At 48.4% G+C, this 18,808-nt stretch overlaps 1 protein-coding gene across 2 annotated transcripts in view; it reads left to right on the forward strand.

Annotated features, from left to right (window-relative positions):
- Nucleotides 1-18,808, forward strand: part of LOC144797636 (aldo-keto reductase family 1 member B1-like) — a 375,986-nt gene that overhangs the window by 293,575 nt on the left and 63,603 nt on the right. For both annotated transcript variants that reach the window (XM_078668370.1, XM_078668448.1), the window contains one exon: nucleotides 15,057-15,139. In XM_078668370.1, coding sequence (XP_078524496.1) covers nucleotides 15,057-15,139 — 83 coding nt within the window. The remainder of the gene's footprint in view (nucleotides 1-15,056; nucleotides 15,140-18,808) is intronic.

The following is an 18,808-nucleotide window of genomic DNA, read 5'->3' on the forward strand; positions in this document are numbered from 1 at the left end:
ACAAGAAGGTGACAGACATTATTGGACAGGGAAATGCACTAGCCGACATCACCGCCCGAACGACAGCAGAAAATAGAACGACAACACGTATGTACGTGACCAGGTCACAAGCAGAAAACTGGACTGACGCCAAGGACACAATTAGAGACATACAAATGGCTAGCACACAACATGAATTGACTGAATGGGCACGGGTGGGATTGAAAGACGATGAAGGCTGCTGGCGGACAAAGGACACGAACAGATGGTTGCTACCTGATTCATACTTGATTCCCATATTATCCATGGCACACTCCCCAGCCCACATAGGATCAGCCCCCATGATCGAACTTGTCTCCAGGGTTTGGCACAATGACAAGATCCCAGATTCCGCCAAACGCCTGGTCCAACAATGCTTAATATGCCTGCAACACAACCCCGGGAAGGGAACTGTAGTACCCCGGGGGGGATTTGGGGTCCCAAACCACCCATTTGAAGTCCTGCAGATGGACTACATCCAGCTAGACAGATGCCAAGGCCTGAAATATGTACTTGTCGTGGTGTGCGCATTTAGCAAATGGGTAGAAGCATATCCGACCCGTGACAACACCGCTATGGCCACTGCAAAGGTCCTGTTAAAAGAGTTTTTCCCCCGTTATGGCCTCTGTCGTGTTTTATGGAGTGATAATGGCCCCCACTTCGTAGCCAACGTTATCCAGCTCATCCTAAATGGGCTGGGTATCAAACAGAAATTCCACGCAGTCTTCCACCCTCAATCTGCTGGGCTGGTCGAACGACACAACGCCACACTAAAGCTTAAACTGGCCAAAATAGTGGCTACGACGGGCCTGAAATGGCCAGACGCCCTCCCATTGGCATTGCTATCGATGCGCTCTACCCCCACCCGACATCACTTAACCCCTTATGAAGTTGTCTTCGGCCGACCCATGAGCGTCTGGTCTGCCCCGAAACCAACGTCCATTCATGACGTTCCGGATGTCCTAATGTCTGATTATCTGTACAAATTGACTGAAACTTTGTCTGTCCTTCATCAGCAGGTGCGGCAGGCCATCCCCGATGCTTCCAGGGGTCCGGGTCACGCCATCCAGCCGGGGGACTTCGTGCTGATCCGAAACTTTCAGCGATCAAAGAGTTTGGAACCCCGGTGGACGGGCCCCTGGCAAGTGCTGATCACCACTCGGACCGCACTTCGAGTGGAGGGGAAGAAACACTGGCTGCACGCTCATCACTGCAAAAAGGTCTCTCCAGCCCTGGCCACGACAGACACCGTCAACACCCAAGAAGAGCTCCTGAACCGGGACCGACCATCGTTGAGCTGCTACCCTGATACAGAGACACTTGAACTTTCAAAACATCCTGACCCCACTGTGCCATCTCGAGAAGGGTATTTCCTGCGTCGAAAGGAGGGAGCTTCGGCTAAGTAGGCCACGGACTAAGCTTGAGAATCTCAGAACGGTGACCCAAACTACCAAGGGTTACCTGGAGAGAAGCTAAAACTGAGTCTGTGGTCCTGCCCACTACCGAGCACCTTGAAGACGAAGATGATGGAAGCGCCAGATAAGAAGATGATGGAAGCGCCAAACAAGAAGCCGACTGAGACAACAGGAAATACCCACTACAGAAATCCGAGAACAGACAGGCTCCATAGCTCAAAGACAATTGCACTCTTCATCGTAATCCTCCTCTGTTTTCTCCTCATGACTACGCTCTGGATTATGGAAGAACACGCACCTGCGCACGAAACATTCCTAACCACTGCTCAGCCTACCACCACGAAGGAACATTATCTAATTTCGCTCTCTCCTCAACTAAGAGAGAGGCGAAAGGAGTTTTGGAACAACTCTTTCGTGCAGCTACTTCACCAGCACAATCTTGCCACCAACGCCACCAACTGCTGGATCTGTGGGTTGCTACCCCATGCCACTGGACATTCAATACCATTCATCCCTTCACCCTTCTCCGTCCACGGCTCCTGCCTTGCCTGGCTGATCCTCCTGCAAGAGAGCTATACGGAAAATGCCACCTCCAGCAGAGCTGCAGCACATTCTTCTCATGGGGCCGGGCGAAACAAGACAAAGACACACTTCTGCCCGCTGACACCCAGCGACTCAATCCAAATGGACATTCCGGCCAAAGAACGAATCGAAATGCAGGTGTTCCACAATCCAACCAGACCCACCTTCTCCTATCTGCGGAAACGAACGGCTGCCACTCTGACTGTAGCCCTGACGGTCATCAACGTCACAGGCCACATGTGTGTAGAAGGACTTGGGACACAGCTGGTGGGTCACAGCGCTTGCCGCTTTACCAGAACTTTGGACTCCACGGATCCACCTTCCTTTGTGTCCTCCCCAAACATGTATTTCATCTGTGGCACGAAGGCCTACACCTGGCTCCCCAAAGGCTGGGGGGGCACTTGCTACATCTCCTTCGTCCTTCCTCCAACTTATGTGGCCCCAGCGAATCACCACAGGCAAAAACGAGCAAAAGACGTTGAGCAAGCCGACTCAACAGGAGCACAGTTCCTCGATGCTATGAAAGGACTCGTCCCTCTCTGGGGCCCGATGGCAAACAGCCGTGCCATCCGACATTTGACTCAGGCAGTCGAGACAACCATGAACATCACAGCGGGCATCCTTGCCAACAACACTGCCGAGCTCCAAGCGGTCCGTTTGGTGGCCCTTCAGAACCGCCTCGTTCTAGATGTAGTTCTGGCGGACCGTGGAGGAGCATGCCGCATTATTGGGGCCAGCTGTTGTACATACATACCGGACAACTCACCCTCAGTGTACAAAGCCATCGAACATCTTCACAGACTCTCTTCGGAAGTCCACCAAGAGCAAGAAGAATGGTCGCTTGGTGGTTGGTTCTGGGACACCGTCAAAAGCTGGGGCTGGAGACTGCTCACCATTATCCTGATTCCCGTAGTTGTAATATGTGGCCTATGCTTAGGAATTCAATGTTTGCCACCTATGTGTTCTTTATGTGCGAGTTGTATTTTTCCCAAAACTGTGGACATTGGAAGCGAACATATGAGGGCATTATATGATACCGAAGTTAGGAATTTGATGAAAATTGACATTGAATAAGCAAGTTGGCTAGATATGTTGAAAAGGGAGGACTGTTAAAAGTTAGGCTGAAAACCGTCAACATTATCGGCGCCCTCTTGCTCTCCTTAAACCTTTTGTGCGCGTAAAACAGCCGCCATTTTTGGACACCATGGCTTCCCGGCTCTCGCCGAGAGCCAGCGCGTCTCTCTCTCCCTCCTAACTTCGCTAGCAACCCCCTGCTTGCACCTGCCTTGGGTCATAAACCCCTCTTCGGCGCTGCTCTGCCCCAGGCCCTCATCCTGTTCCCAGCGCGACACCTCCCTGTTTCCCCGTCATGATCTCCGGCCCTTTTGATGCAAACCCCTTTTCCCCGTGTGCCCGTTTGTCTTCCCCGTTCCCAGACCGACACCTAGCCCTGCCGATACCATTCTCTTGCCCCTCCCCATACAATAGGAAGCTTCCCTCCTCAAAGGACCCCCGAGATTAGCAAAGCCCCCCCCCCATCCCACGAGATCCGATCGAAACCCGCACACTCCGTGAATCGGCGGAATACCCAGCTGCGCAATGATCATCACCTGTTGTGAACGGGGCGGGGACTTCCACTGTAGCCTTGCATGGGAACGGGCTGGGAAGGGGGGATTCTGAGGATGTCTTTCCGTACATCAAAGTATCGACGAGAATGTGTTACATGTAATAAAGAGATAAACTCATGTATAAGAGGCCAGGCCTCCGGGATGCAGTTAGAGCACCTCAGAACGATACCTTCTGTCCGTTTCGTTGTGTTCTCCTCCGGAGAGAATAAAAACCCTTGTTTCCTGCCTTCCAGTCTCCAGCGCCTGCCTCTTCAATAGTTTAACTTCTGTGTGGGTTCAAGAGGCGACATCGCCGGGCAATAATTAAGGATCTTATATTCTGGTTGGTAGTGCCCCCCCAGTTTGTATTTTTCCACAGCTTGGAGCCCTCGAAAAGGGCGTTGGGAGAGTTGATGTACTCTGGAGGGTTGTGTGTGAAGGAATTATAGATCTTCTTCACCTTTTCAGTAAAGAAAGTAGCGAGGTCTTCGCACTGCTGAGTGGAAGAGATGTGGGAGGCAGGCTTGTCGCCGTTTTGAAGTTTTTGGACGATTTTGAAAATAGTTTTCGTGGGGTTGGGGCTTGCTCTGATCTCATTGGCGTAGAAGGCTGCACGAGCTGTGCGTATGGCTTTGTGGTATGCTTTTAGCACGACCAGGTATGAGTTTTTTTCCTCGTGCTTGTAGTCTTTCCTCCAGTGTCGTTCCGCTCTCTTACATACTTTCTTCAGTGTTTTCAAATTCTCGTCGTACCAGGGGTTGGAGGGGGTGTTACGTCCTTTAGTCCACTTGGCCGGTATAATGGCATCCAGTCCCTTGGTGATCCACTCTTGGAAGGCAGCATACGACTTGTCAATGTCGTTTGTCCCCTCAAAGTTAGGTTCACCTAGGATGGCAGTGAGGTCTATTTTTTGGAGTTTGTACCAGGGTCGTTTCAGGCCGGGGGCGGTTGCCCTTTTCTCGGGTGGGGTAGCGATCGGGATTGAAAATGTGACCAGAGAATGATCAGTCCAGGCCATGGGCTTGGGAGAGTCAGCTCTGGCTTCTGGGATGTTGGTAAAGACCGGGTCAAGTATGTGACCAGCGACATGCGTGGGAGATAGTACGAGAGAGGTCAGCTGCAGGGCTGATAGGTCCGCTAGAAAATTGCTGATATTAGTGTCCGAGGTGTCGTCTAGGTGGAGGTTAAGGTACCCTAGGATTGTAAAGTTAGCGGAACTCGTGATCAGTGCATGGGCTGTCTCTAGGAACTCCTCTATGAATTTCGAGGAAGGCCCCGGGGGTCTGTAGATAAAAAGGCCAGAAAGGGAGCAGTGAGGGCTCGTGGAGAATTTAAAGCGCGCACATTCACTGCCAGTAATGTTTTCCTTTTGGAAAGAGCAAGTGAAGGAAGTTCTATAGATGGCGGCAATGCCGCCTCCTCTCGAGTCTCTATTAATGTAGGTCATGGAGAACCCATCCGGTAGCGTTAGATTGGGGATGCTGGTTAGATCATCTCTAAGCCAGGTTTCACATAAAAACATAATGTCTGGGTTCTCGTCTATTACAAGCGATCTTACCTCCGCATGGTGTTTGACCAGGGATCTGACGTTGAGCTGAGAGATAGTGAGTGAAGCTTGGTTCCTTCTGGTAGTTTTGTGGCTCAGTAAGCGTGGCTCAGGTATAGCCAAATTACAGCCCTTACATTGAAGAGCGGTTCGTCCCATGCATCCCTCTAAATTGTCACATCGTGGGCCTGGGTTGAGTGACCAAAGTAGGCTCCTGTCGTATACATATGCTGCCTGTGGTATTTGTGCAGGGGGTCTGGTGAGAGGCGAGGACTTGGCGAGGACGGGCGAAGACGGGCTTGCCTTAGGCGCGCCCGCTGCGCCCGTCCGCTGCGCGTACGGTGGATGCACATAATTTCAAGCCACCAAGGGGGGCGGGGGGCGTGGCCTCGGAGTGGGCATGGCCTCTTGCCTCGCCGACAATGGCGATCTCGTTTTGTTTTGGTGCCTGGGCTCTGCTGACAGCGCTAGGATCCGCTGTGCGGTGAGCTCGAAGTGCACACAGGGAGTCTTAAGCTGCCAGGAGACAGCGTGAAGTCTAAAATACACAGATTTATACGTGACACAAGTGAAAGTCTTTTAAAAATGAGGATCAAGGTGCTCCCGGCTTCCGCCTCAGGAGGTAACAGGTTCCAGCGAAAACACTATTAGTCAGTGTTTTTATATCTGCGGGGGGCGTGGCCTCGGAGTGGGCGTGGCCTCTTGCCTCGCCGACAATGGCGATCTCGTTTTGTTTTGGTGCCTGGGCTCCGCTGACAGCGCTAGGATCCGCTGTGCGGTGAGCTCGAAGTGCACACAGGGAGTCTTAAGCTGCCAGGAGACAGCGTGAAGTCTAAAATACACAGATTTATACGTGACACAAGTGAAAGTCTTTTAAAAATGAGGATCAAGGTGCTCCCGGCTTCCGCCTCAGGAGGTAACAGGTTCCAGCGAAAACACTATTAGTCAGTGTTTTTATATCTGCGGGGGGCGTGGCCTCGGAGTGGGCGTGGCCTCTTGCCTCGCCGACAATGGCGATCTCGTTTTGTTTTGGTGCCTGGGCTCCGCTGACAGCGCTAGGATCCGCTGTGCGGTGAGCTCGAAGTGCACACAGGGAGTCTTAAGCTGCCAGGAGACAGCGTGAAGTCTAAAATACACAGATTTATACGTGACACAAGTGAAAGTCATTTAAAAATGAGGATCAAGGTGCTCCCGGCTTCCGCCTCAGGAGGTAACAGGTTCCAGCGAAAACACTATTAGTCAGTGGTTTTATATCTACAGGGGCGGGGGGCGTGGCCTCGGAGTGGGCGTGGCCTCTTGCCTCGCCGACAATGGCGATCTCGTTTTGTTTTGGTGCCTGGGCTCCGCTGACAGCGCTAGGATCCGCTGTGCGGTGAGCTCGAAGTGCACACAGGGAGTCTTAAGCTGCCAGGAGACAGCGTGAAGTCTAAAATACACAGATTTATACGTGACACAAGTGAAAGTCTTTTAAAAATGAGGATCAAGGTGCTCCCGGCTTCCGCCTCAGGAGGTAACAGGTTCCAGCGAAAACACTATTAGTCAGTGTTTTTATATCTGCAGGGGCGGGGGGCGTGGCCTCGGAGTGGGCGTGGCCTCTTGCCTCGCCGACAATGGCGATCTCGTTTTGTTTTGGTGCCTGGGCTCCGCTGACAGCGCTAGGATCCGCTGTGCGGTGAGCTCGAAGTGCACACAGGGAGTCTTAAGCTGCCAGGAGACAGCGTGAAGTCTAAAATACACAGATTTATACGTGACACAAGTGAAAGTCTTTTAAAAATGAGGATCAAGGTGCTCCCGGCTTCCGCCTCAGGAGGTAACAGGTTCCAGCGAAAACACTATTAGTTAGTGTTTTTATATCTGCAGGGGCGGGGGGCGTGGCCTAGGAGTGGGCGTGGCCTCTTGCCTCGCTGACAATGGCGATCTCGTTTTGTTTTGGTGCCTGGGCTCCGCTGACAGCGCTAGGATCCGCTGTGCGGTGAGCTCGAAGTGCACACAGGGAGTCTTAAGCTGCCAGGAGACAGCGTGAAGTCTAAAATACACAGATTTATACGTGACACAAGTGAAAGTCTTTTTAAAATGAGGATCAAGGTGCTCCCGGCTTCCGCCTCAGGAGGTAACAGGTTCCCAAAGGCTTGATGATGGCTTTTTTCCATATCAGCGGATAGATGCCTGTTTTAAACATCGCGTTACAAATGTTAGAGAGGCTGGGGGCTATAAGATCAGAGATGGGTTTTAGAATAGAGGGAGGACAGGGGTCGTTGGCGGATCCTGATTTAACAATAGAAATTTGGGGCCAGATGTAGGTAATTCATATTTACCACCTCTTAAATACCGAATTTTACCGATTCGGTATTTAAGAAGTGGTAAATATGAAGGGGGGAGATGTAGGTATTTCCAGGTGTGGAAATACCGAATCGTTAAGATTCGGTATTTAGAGGAGGAGCCAAGATGGCGATCGGAACAGTCGCATAACCGCCTCGCTCCGTGATTTCTTCCTCCCCGCCACCTATCCTGTATTTCATCCTGTTCGGGGTGTTCCGAATTTGGTCGCCAAGGAAGAGCCTTCACTTACCATCCTTTTCCGGGGCTCTGGCGTGCAGTCATTTCGGCGTTCTGCCCCTGTTACCTTGCTGGCCTTCCCGGCCCTGAAGCCGGGGCCTCGAGTGCTGTGCTTGCCCGGAGATGCTCGGAGTACCGGCGGTCCGGAACCGGTGGAGAGACCCGATGCTGGGGGCCTGAGAGCCGCGGGCCGGAAGCCCTGGAGCGGACCCACCCCCGCGGGTGGGCCACCCCGTATGTCCGATTGCCTGCCGGCCCGAAGAAGAGAAGCCGCGCTGTCCGGCACCCCTCAAGTGGGTAGCCCACTCCTGTTGCTTGTCCCGCCCGGGGTCCGGTGCTGGGCTCCCCCCGAGTGTTGTGGGGAGCACGCCCGTTCTTCTGGTGACTCTCCTTTCTCCGCCGAGCGCCATCCGCCGCGGATCGGTTGTGTGCCCTGGGGCCGCCGGTGCTCCTGGTGGACTTGGAGGCGCCCACGATGATGGCGGCGGGCGCTGTGCTTAAGATGGCGGATGGCCCCTCGGAGAGTCTTTCTCCTGGAGACGGGGAAATTGCTGCATTTGTTCTCTCCAGCCCTCGTTTGATTCGGGCGGCCCCTGCTCGGAGTGCTGTCTTGTCTGCCCTGGCTGCTCTGGGGATCGACCTGTCCTTGAAATGCCGAGACTTGGAGTCGCGGATCTCCGCCATGGCTGCTCCGCCATTTTGTGACGCGGTGTCGTCTTCCCGAATTGTAATGGTTGAAACTTCTCCGGCTGCTGTGCTGGGATCTCCAGCTGAGTGTTTGATTCCATGGGATCATGTGGACCCGGTGCCGATGCTGCAGTGTTTCCTACATCCTGATTTCTCTGCTTCGTGCTGGACAGCCCAGATATTGTGCTTGGTCACGTGGATCGTTGAGGTACTTTTGCATTCTGACTGCTGCTGAGTTCTCCTGGTTGCTTCTTGTTGGCCGGGACGGTGTTTTGCGGAGATCCCACTGGCCTTCCTGGACTGGTATGGACCCACGGTATCATTCTGCTTTTCGGCCGTGGCGGGGTCTGGAAGCTCGACTCTTCATAAAAGTGGACAGGGGTGATTGTGCCGGAGTACCTGTGGGACCCTTTTAAATGGCATCTCCAGGCCTCATTATTTTGGTTAGTTCTTGTTTTTCATCCTTGTGTGGGCTTTTTTCAATGTCCTTTTCGACCTCGATAGGTGATCCGTTGTTGCGGGTGGGGTAGTATTCCATGTTTCGATCGCTGGCTCCTCTCCTCTCCTATCTTTCTTTTTCCTCCCCTTCTCTCTCTTTCTTTGTTATTATTCCCTTTCTCTTTCTTCTATATTTCGGGTGACTCTGGGCGACAGGCACGCTGTTTAGTGGGGTAGGCCGTAGCCATTACAGTGATGTAGGGTGGGGGGGGTGTTTGTTATTTTAGTTCGTTTTATTCTATGGTCCCTTTTTGCTTTTTCAGGGGGTGGGCTATGTCCCTTTATCTTCGCTCCTTTGTTTCGTACGTGTCCGCACTTTCTCCTTTTCCGGGGCGGGAGGGCTGTACATGTGGCGTCCACGTTATTTGTTCGCTGACATTTGTCCTTTATTTTTGGACCTTTGCTGGGCGTGGGAGGTCTTTGGGCTTTGCCCTACTAGGGTTATTTGATTGCGTGGGGGGCTGTCTCCCTCCCGCCCCCCCCCTCTTTTTCTGTATATGTTGCGTGACGCCCGGTAGATATGGTTGCTGCCTCCTCTATAAAATGTAAAATGAAACCTTTCTTATCCTGGCGCTGACTGTTTAACGTCTTTATTTCACGTCTATCCTGTATTCATTGTATTGTACGCATTGATGTTGCCCCTTTTTTTGACTCTCCTGCTTTTGCGGCCGGCCCCTGTGGTTGTAGGCCTGCGCTTGTACTTCTACGTGTCTTTCAATAAAGGTTTTGGAAAAAAAAAAGATTCGGTATTTACCGAATCTGGAAATACCGAATCGGTATTTCCTATTGATTCCTATGGGCTGTGAAGCCCGTAGGAATCAATGGGCAATACCGAATCTGTAATTACAGAATCGGTAAATACCGATTTTAGCAAGGGTGCAGGGGGTGTCACTTTGACACCCTCTGGCACCCCTGTTTTGGGCTTGTGTGCCATGTGGCACACATACATGCCCTTAGGGCATGCCCTTAGGGCATGTATGTGTGCCACATGGCACAGGTGTACATGCACAGATGTGCATGTACACCTGCATCGGTATTTTACCATGCAATTGTATTGCATGGTAAAATACCGATTTTCAAAGCCCAGTGTCAATGTGCAACTTGGCACCTACATACCGAAAATGCATTTTCGGTAATTTTACCGACCTTTATATTTACCGATTAGGTAAAATTACCGGAAATGCCTGTTTTTTTCCACCTACATCTCAAAATCCAATTACCGGTCGGTAACGGCCGAATTCGGCCGTTACCGACCGGTAATTGGCTACCTACATCTGGCCCTAGGTTTGTAATCTGATGCGGTAAGATGCTATCCAATTCTGAGAAAGAGAGTGAGGGTTCAGAGATGACATGATTCGAAAGCTGGTCATCTATCTTGGGTTGAGAGGAGAAGTTGCTGTAAATGTCATTGAAATTTTCAAAGAAATAGCTGGCAAGTGAGTCGCATAGAGATTGTGAGGGGGCTATGGTGAGATTCGATGCTTGCCCTGATAGTTTGGCTACTACCTTATATAGTTATTTGTTGGAGTCTTGAGCGAATTCTATCTGTCTAATGTAGTATTTACTTTTCTCCTGCACAATAAGAAGTTTATATTTAATGAGTGCATCTTTGTAGTGATTTTTTTTGTTATTGCCGTAGTCTTTCCACCAGTGTCTCTCAAGGTTTCTACATAGTTGCTTTTCTAATCTGAGAGCCTCTGAGAACCATAAAGCAGAAGGGGTGAGTCGATTTTTGGAGGCTTTTTTTTTTGCGGGGCCAGGGAATTGAATGCATTATGAAGCCATTCTGAGTAGTTCGATGAGGCGAGATCAGGGTCCGGTGTAGGGTCTGGCTGCGTGGAGAGCAGGTGCGATTTAAGGAGATGTGGATCTATGCTGGTTCCAGGCCTTAAAGAATGTGGGTGGGTGTGGTGTAGGATTTACGATGGCTTTTTAATTTAGAGAGATATTAAATAGGACAGCACAGTGATTGGTCCAGACCAGTGGCAGGATGTTCTTCAAGGAAATAGATTGATTACTGGAGAACAGGCCATCAAGTGTGTGACCAGCTGAGTGCATGGGGCTTGTCACCAGTTGCGTAAGGCCTACTGCCTCTAGTTCTGAGATCAGCAAGTTAGTGTCGTTATCTAAGTGGTTTTCTATGTGAAAGTTAAAATCACCTATAATGGTAAAAGAGGGTTCGCCTGCTAAGGGCTCCAGCATGTTGCCCAGAGTGGAGAGAAAAACTGCCCTGGAGCCCGGTGGGCGGTAAAGCAGTCTGCCCTTAAAGGGTTGAGAGTGGGTAAGCATCATGGAGAAGTTCAAAGCTTCACAGACCAGAGAGGGGATGGTCTCTATCCTGACTGTGTATTTATTGCGATAGATCATCCCTAATCCGCCTCCTTTTTTGATGGGTCTATCTTGTCTGTAGGCTAGGTAACCGTTAGGGGTAGCAGAGCTGAGGTCGGGTCCGGATGATGGGTCAGTCCATGTTTCCGTAATGAAGAGTATATCCAGATCATGGTCTTTTAGGAGCTCTGATATTTCATATTTATGCTTAGCTAGTGAGCGCGCGTTTATAAGAGCTGCGTGAATATGTTCCTGTTTGGACTGCGGGGGGCTCTGAGAATGGGCAGATTTGGTTTGGGGTTCCAATTTGAATGCACAATTGGGGCAGTTGGGTGGGAGCTATTGGTTAGCGAACCTGTCTCTATGCGAGGGCAGGCATCTGCATTGATTGCAAAGCGATAGTTTTTCAGTTGTGTACTTGAATAGTATATTCTCTTGCTGGACAGGGCTGATGAAATGGAGCCAGGGGGGTGGCCCTAGGACCGGTCCAGGCGCGGATGGGCGCAGACGAGCTTGCCTTTGTCGCACCTTCGGCGTGTGCTCTGGTATCAGCTTAAGTAGCAGTGTAGCAAGGGAAGCTAGCGCGCTAACTGCTGCCGGAAGTGTTCCCAACCTTAATGCCGCCTCCCAAGAATGCCTTCTGCTCAACGGCACTTGCCACGTCATACCGAGGCGTGGGTGCGGTGTCTAGGCACTGGGTAAGTTTAGATACTGTGCAAAGTGCAAGGTGCAATTTTGATCATAAGCACATATATGGCTGAATCAGTGCAGTTCTTAAAAAATTTTTTTAAAAGACTGACAGGTCAAAAATTCGAGCAGTAAATAAAACACACACACACAGCTAGCAGTGCAACCTACAATCAGGGTTCTGCCGCATCCACTGCGCGTGCGCTCTGGCATCAGCTTAAGTAGCAGTGTAGCAAGGGAAGCTAGCACGCTAACTGCTGCCGGAAGTGTTCCCGACATTAATGCCGCCTCCCAAGAACGCCTTCCGCTCAACAGCACTTGGCGCGTCGGACCGAGGTGTGGGTGGGGTGTCTAGGCACTGGGTAAGTTTAAATACTGTGCAAAGTGCAAGATGCAATTTTGATCATAAGCATATATATGGCTGAATAAGTGCAGTACTTCAAAAAAATGTTAAAAGACTGACAGGTTAAAAATTCGAGCAGTAAGAAAAACACACACACACACAGCTAGCAGCACCACCTACATGCCCCCTCCCCTCTGGAGGACACTGTTCGAGCACACACTCAACATCAACTCCTACTACGAAAACACCCGGCTCATCCTCTCACTGTCCGAAGAACCATCCACCACCAAAGTCAACTTCCACAGATTCATGATGAACATCACAGACAAGATGGAAGACAAATGTCTCAAACTCAACACAGACAAAATTTAAGTCCTCATCTTTGGGAACAACTCTTTACCATGGAACGACGCATGGTGGCCCGGAGAACTTGGCCCGCCTCCTGCCCCAAAAGACCACACCCATAACCTCTGCATTATTCTGGATAGCAAGCTATCAATGAAGAAACAAGTCAATGTAGTCTCATCTGCCTGCTTCTTCACCTTTCACATGTGCGGCAAGATCTTCAGGAGGCTCCAAGTCAACACCAGAAGAATCATCATGCAGGCCCTCATCACCTACAGACTGGATTATGGCAACACACTCTACGTAGGAATCAACGCATATCTCCTTAAGAGACTCCAGACAATTCAAAACTCAGTGGCAAGGCTCAGGCTCAGACTCAACCTCCCCCATAGGACCCACATCCCACACCATCTCAAGAAACTACACTGGCTCCTGATTCAGAAAAGATGCCAGTTCAAGATGCTGGCCCACACTTACAAGCCCCTGTGCAACGAAGGACCAGCCTACATCAACAAATGACTTACCTTCCACCAACCGACCAGACACCTTCGATCCACTTACCTGTCCCTTACAGACACCTCACAGATCCGCCAAACCAAGAGCAGAGGACGCTCCTTCTCGCACATGGCAGCCAAGGCATGAAACAACCTTCCCCTGTACCTCAGGACCACAGCGCTGCTCCAAGAATTCAGGAAAGAACTAAAGACTCAGATGTTTGAATGATCACACCACCACGCAGCAGCCATCATCTCCAGAGCCTCGAGACCCTCACGGGTGATTTGCCATGCTTTATAAATGTCTGATTGATTGATATATATACTACATATGGTTAATATATATAACATGCATGTATGTCACTGCATAGTTTTCATATAGGTTATCTGATTAGATGCTTAGGGGTCTCTGTTTTATTTTATTTTATCTCTCATAATATGTGAATGTGATCACATCAAGTGTATATGTAAGTGCTTCACTATTGATTTTAATGAAAATACAAAATAAATAATAATACAAAAAGTATAAAAATTCACAAATAAATTGAATACAGCAACACTTGAAAGTCGGAGTTTCCAACTATCTATCTATACATGCACATATGGGAGGATATACAATAAAACTTTGTATCTTTATTATTTTCCTTATACATGTATACTCTTTCTATGTACTTATGTATCTATATAATTATTACTTTACTCATACTGTAGAAAAAACTCTCTCCAATGCACTACTCTATGTCTCATCCTATACTCTATGTCTCATTCTATACCTCTCTCAATATATCATCTACTTCCAATCTATGACTCATACCAACACTCATTCTACTACTATGAACCCTTTCTTGACTCTTCCCTCCTCAAACCACCCCAAACTTCATTCTTCTACTATGATCCCCCAAATAACCCTTTCTTGACTCTTCCCTCCTCAAACCACCCCAAACCTCATTCTTCTACGAAGGTCTCCCAAATAACCCTTTCTAGACTCTTCCCTCCTCTATCCCTTCTTGACTCACCCCAAACCTCCTTTTATTACTATGAACTCCCAAATAACACTTGTTAAAGTCTTCCCTCCTATATCCCTCTTTCGACTCATCCCAAACCTCATTGTACTACTATAATCGTCCTAATAACCCTTTCTAGACTCTTCTGTGCTCTATCCTATCTTTTACTCATCCCAAACCTCATCTTGCTACTATGATTTCTCAAATAAAACTTTCTGGACTCTTCCCTTTTGTATCCCTACTTTATCCTATTCAGTCAAGCTAACAAACTCATATGTCAGCCACTCAAATTAACAACTTATATTTCCCAATACTAATTCACCACTAATCCTTATTGGGTTCTGGAGTAGAGTGCTACTTGCCAAATAGTGCTTCAACTCATCATCAGGGGTAGGAAGTGCTCTATAAATACATTTACAATTTTTATAAACAATGTTTAGGCAAAAATATGTATTCAGGCAACATTTTTATTATCGTTATTTTAATATGCAACTGGGCACTTTAACAATAAAATGATAATGACAGCTGCAATCCACCACGTCCCTCGAATATGAATGGCAACATAACCAAGGGAAGATTGAAACGCCTATTCATTTTCTCACTTAAAGTACAAATGTGAAATTATCGGATCTCCGCTTTATTCATCAATCAGAAGAACATATCTTTATTCTTACTTTCTGTGATGTCTGTGTAAATTTTCACCACTTTCATTCGTTTACAATTTGCAGTGCACGATTTGCCCATTATATAAGATGCAGTGTCCACTAGATGACCAGTTCTAAATTGAAAATGTGAAGACCCAAACTCCATGATGGATGCCTATTAAAAGTTCAGTATCATAACTTTTACGAGACATTGCCTCCAACCCTCTGTGATTTGCAGTTTATTGATCATTTCTTCAGTGTTGTTCGATTGACCCAATTTATGTTTCTCCTGGCATTCCCAGATATTTGATTTTGAACTGACTCAAGATGAGATGGACACCATTCTGAGCCTTAACAGAAACTGGCGATTCTGTGACATAGAAATGTAAGTATCCTGATTGGTGAAAGGTGGAGCTCAAGTTTTTTATAATTAAGATATAGATATTAGCACACACAAGCATCTTTGAAGTAATGTGAATTACTTAATATTATACCCATTCAATGGTTCTCATGTTATTGTTGTGGCCGAGGAGACCATGGGATTGGAGCCTGTGGCTTGTAAGTTATACGTAATCAATATATGGTTTATGCACTGAGTCCCCTTATTAGCGGATGTCTTTCAGGAAGGTAGTCCTAACCTAACGATTTTTATGGAGTGAGTCCAACTACAGGATGCCCCTAGCCCCATCGGGCACATTTAACTGCATTTGTAATATTAGTAGATGTCTGAGGGCATTTTTGTATAATGAAACGAACATACGTCACAAATAGAGAGATTTGGCAGAGGATAGGGCCAGGGTCTCACCCAGTGATTTCTGCACATAACCAAAGATGATGCATAGAAGGTGGGGACACTAGTCCTAGGGTATGGCCACAGGGTACACACTTTACCTGCTGGGCATGGCTGCAACAGATGCACAGGAAGAGGGCGCAGGACATACATGTAGACGAAGCATACATAAATAAATAAGACAACTTTTTAGGTTGAGTCTAGGCAAAGCATGCACTGTCGTCTGATACATGCAGTTTTCATTCAGTGGGCTTGGAGCCTGTCCACTGGCTTTTTATTCCTCACTTTGATTGTCTTTCAATAAGGCTTCCATGCTGGTGGTTAATCCTTCTTCTTTGTCCTACCTTGTTGTCATTTGTAACCTCCCAGGGATCAGCTTCTAACGTCCCCTATCCTTATGCTTTGGCATTTATGTGTTGCTTTTCTGGAACTTTTTTTTACTTTCTATAGCTCCGCTTCGAGGTCCGTTTGCCCACAGCATTCATCCCTGCCACCTCCTCCCATGAGTCTGGATGCCTGCACCCCCGTTCTCAAAATTCTTTCCCTGTTTTACTAATAGTACTGTGTGTGTGTCAGTATGAGGTGTGTGTGGGAGAGAGTGTCTGTGTGGGAGAGAGTCAAAAGTTACTGTTCTGATTTGCACTTCCCTTTTGGGGGTAGAACAGTTAGTATGCCCCGCCCACACTATGTCCATCTGCCCGCACTCCACTTGTAATCTCTCTGTTTACAATGGCAGAGGGGGCAGGGGCGCAAGCCAAGGAGGAGGAGCCTGCTCCTGCAGGTACTCCTTTGTACTTTTGGCACTCCCCCTTCCCTGTAGTCACCAGACACTAGGGACTGCATCTAATGCGTTGCAACCCCCCCCACCCTAGCCACCCCGTCTTGGCACTGCATACGCATTACCCACTGTCTCACAGAAACGTTTATCCACCCATATCTGCGTTTGCAAAGGCCAGTGACAGTTCACACCTATAAGACGCTTTACAATAACGGCCCAGGTTTTCTGAAACATTCCTTGCGGACATATAATCCTGAAAGACATCTGCGAACAATAGGGGCGAACTTTATGACCACGCCTAGAATCTACAATGCAAACTGGGGAGGTAGAAGCTTTGTGGTTGGAACGACAAAGCTTTGGAACAACTTAAATTCACACATCAGAGCTCTCCCCACCTTCATCTCATTTAGAAAAGAGCTAATAACTATGTGTTGCATGGCTACACACTTATAAGGTCCAAAAGGTGAAACCTATTGGCTATGCCTATGCTTTTTAGGTCTCGCCTGAGCCAGCGCATGCGCTGTGCTGGTGAGACATTTAGTAGCTGCTTTTAAAAGTGCTACCTTGCCGGCCACCAGGTTGCTATTAAGCGCACAAAAGCGCGAGCGACGTGCACAGCTGGCATTTGGCTTCTTTGATCATGCGTGTGAATGCCCTCCCCTACCCCCTCCCTTCTTCGTCTCCCTTCTCGTTAGCTTCATGCCTTTGCATCGTGCACAGCTGGCATTTGGCTTCTTTGATCGCGCGTGTGAATGCCCTCCCCTACCCACTCCCTTCTCCGACTCCCTTCTCGTTAGCTTCATGGCTTTGCATGCCGTGCGATAACCTTTAGCAGCGCGCGGACCATGTAACTCGCTCCTAGGTATAAATCACTTCCAACCTATTAGGAGGCACACCGCCAATAGGTCCCGGGCTTGTTTTTAAAGACATGCATTTAGGGTGTGCAATCCTTGCAGCTTGTTCGGGTAATATGCCTGCTGCGTAAATAAATGATCAACCTATCCTTTCAGTTCCCATGGGTTGATACAGCCATTAATCCTTTTTAGGCGACAAAATGACTGCTTTTGTTTCAGCAATAGAAAATATATGTGGTTTCCAGAACAACGCCACGCGAACCACTCACAGGCACCCTACCCCCTCCCTTCTCCCCCTCCCTCTTCGTCAGCTTCATTTCCACAGCGTGCGATATTACTTTCGCTTTCACCAAAGCTCCTCACATACTTGCTAGCTCTATTGCAGGGTACACTATGCAGGTAGAAACCCGAGGCCCACAAATATTGTGAAACTAGTCTGTGTACCTCTGGACCATGTAACTCGCTCCTGGATATAAATCACTTCCAAGCTATTAGAAGGCACACCGCCAATAGGTCCCGGGCTTGTTTTTAAAGACATGCATTTAGGGTGTGCAATCCTTGCAGCTTATTCGGGTAATGTGCCTGCTGCGTTAATAAATGATCAACCTATCCTTTCAGTTCCCATGGGTTGACAGAGCCGTTCATCCTTTTAAGTCGATTGTTTCAGCAATAGAAAATATATGTGGTTTCCAGAACAACGCCGGACGCTCCACTCGCAGGCACCCCACCCCCTCCCTTCTCCCCCTCCCTCTTCGTCAGCTTCATTTTCACAGCACGCGATATCACTTTCGCTTTCTCCAATGCTCCTCACATACTTGCTAGCTCTATTGCAGGGTAAACTTTGCAGGTAGAAACCCGAGACCCGCACATATTGTAAAACTAGTCCATGTACCTCTGGACCATGTAACTCTCTCCTGGGTATAAATCACTTCCAACCTATTAGAAGGCACAGAGTGCTTTCTGTTCTCGATAGTTAATAGCTGAACGCTAACAACGGTTATCAATTGTTGTAAACGGGTACACATTTTGCCCAAGTCTTATTTAGTTGTACTATTTGTAGTTCTCCTTTAATTTTATTTGTTAATTGGTCACACAGCAGCTTCTATGAGCCATGGCTAATTTACTCACTTTTCTTTTGTGTTAATCATCCACTAAGCCCATCTTGCTGTGTTCTGATTCTGTTCTTTTTACAGCTTTGTATTAGTAAGTGATGAATTTGGTGAGTTCTGCTCAGAATTCGGATCAAATACGTACTCTAACATTGCCAGAAGTTTTCCCCAAGGCAGTTCGTGCAAGAGACTTACCCACAGGCTCCCCTCCCTCGTTAGAATTGCTGGGCAGTGCTAAAATGAGCAATAATCCATGTTCTCTTGCCCACATTGACGTTTTTTCCAGTGCCTTTGGCATCCTTCTGTTGAAGGCTACCAATTCTCAAAGCCTGGATCACAAACAATTTGCCTCTACAGAATTTTTTAAAATGCACAATTTTGCTTTGTTGCACGCACATAACGGACAGATGCTGAGCTTTAACCCATTCAATACGGAATTCTTGTGGCTGTTATTAAAGTCACTATATTAGGGTTAATCATTTTAAAACAATTTGTTAGAGCAATTGTGAGTGTTGTGAATATA

This window comes from Lissotriton helveticus, chromosome 1_1 (assembly GCF_964261635.1).
Source record: "Lissotriton helveticus chromosome 1_1, aLisHel1.1, whole genome shotgun sequence".
NCBI lineage: Eukaryota > Metazoa > Chordata > Amphibia > Caudata > Salamandridae > Lissotriton > Lissotriton helveticus.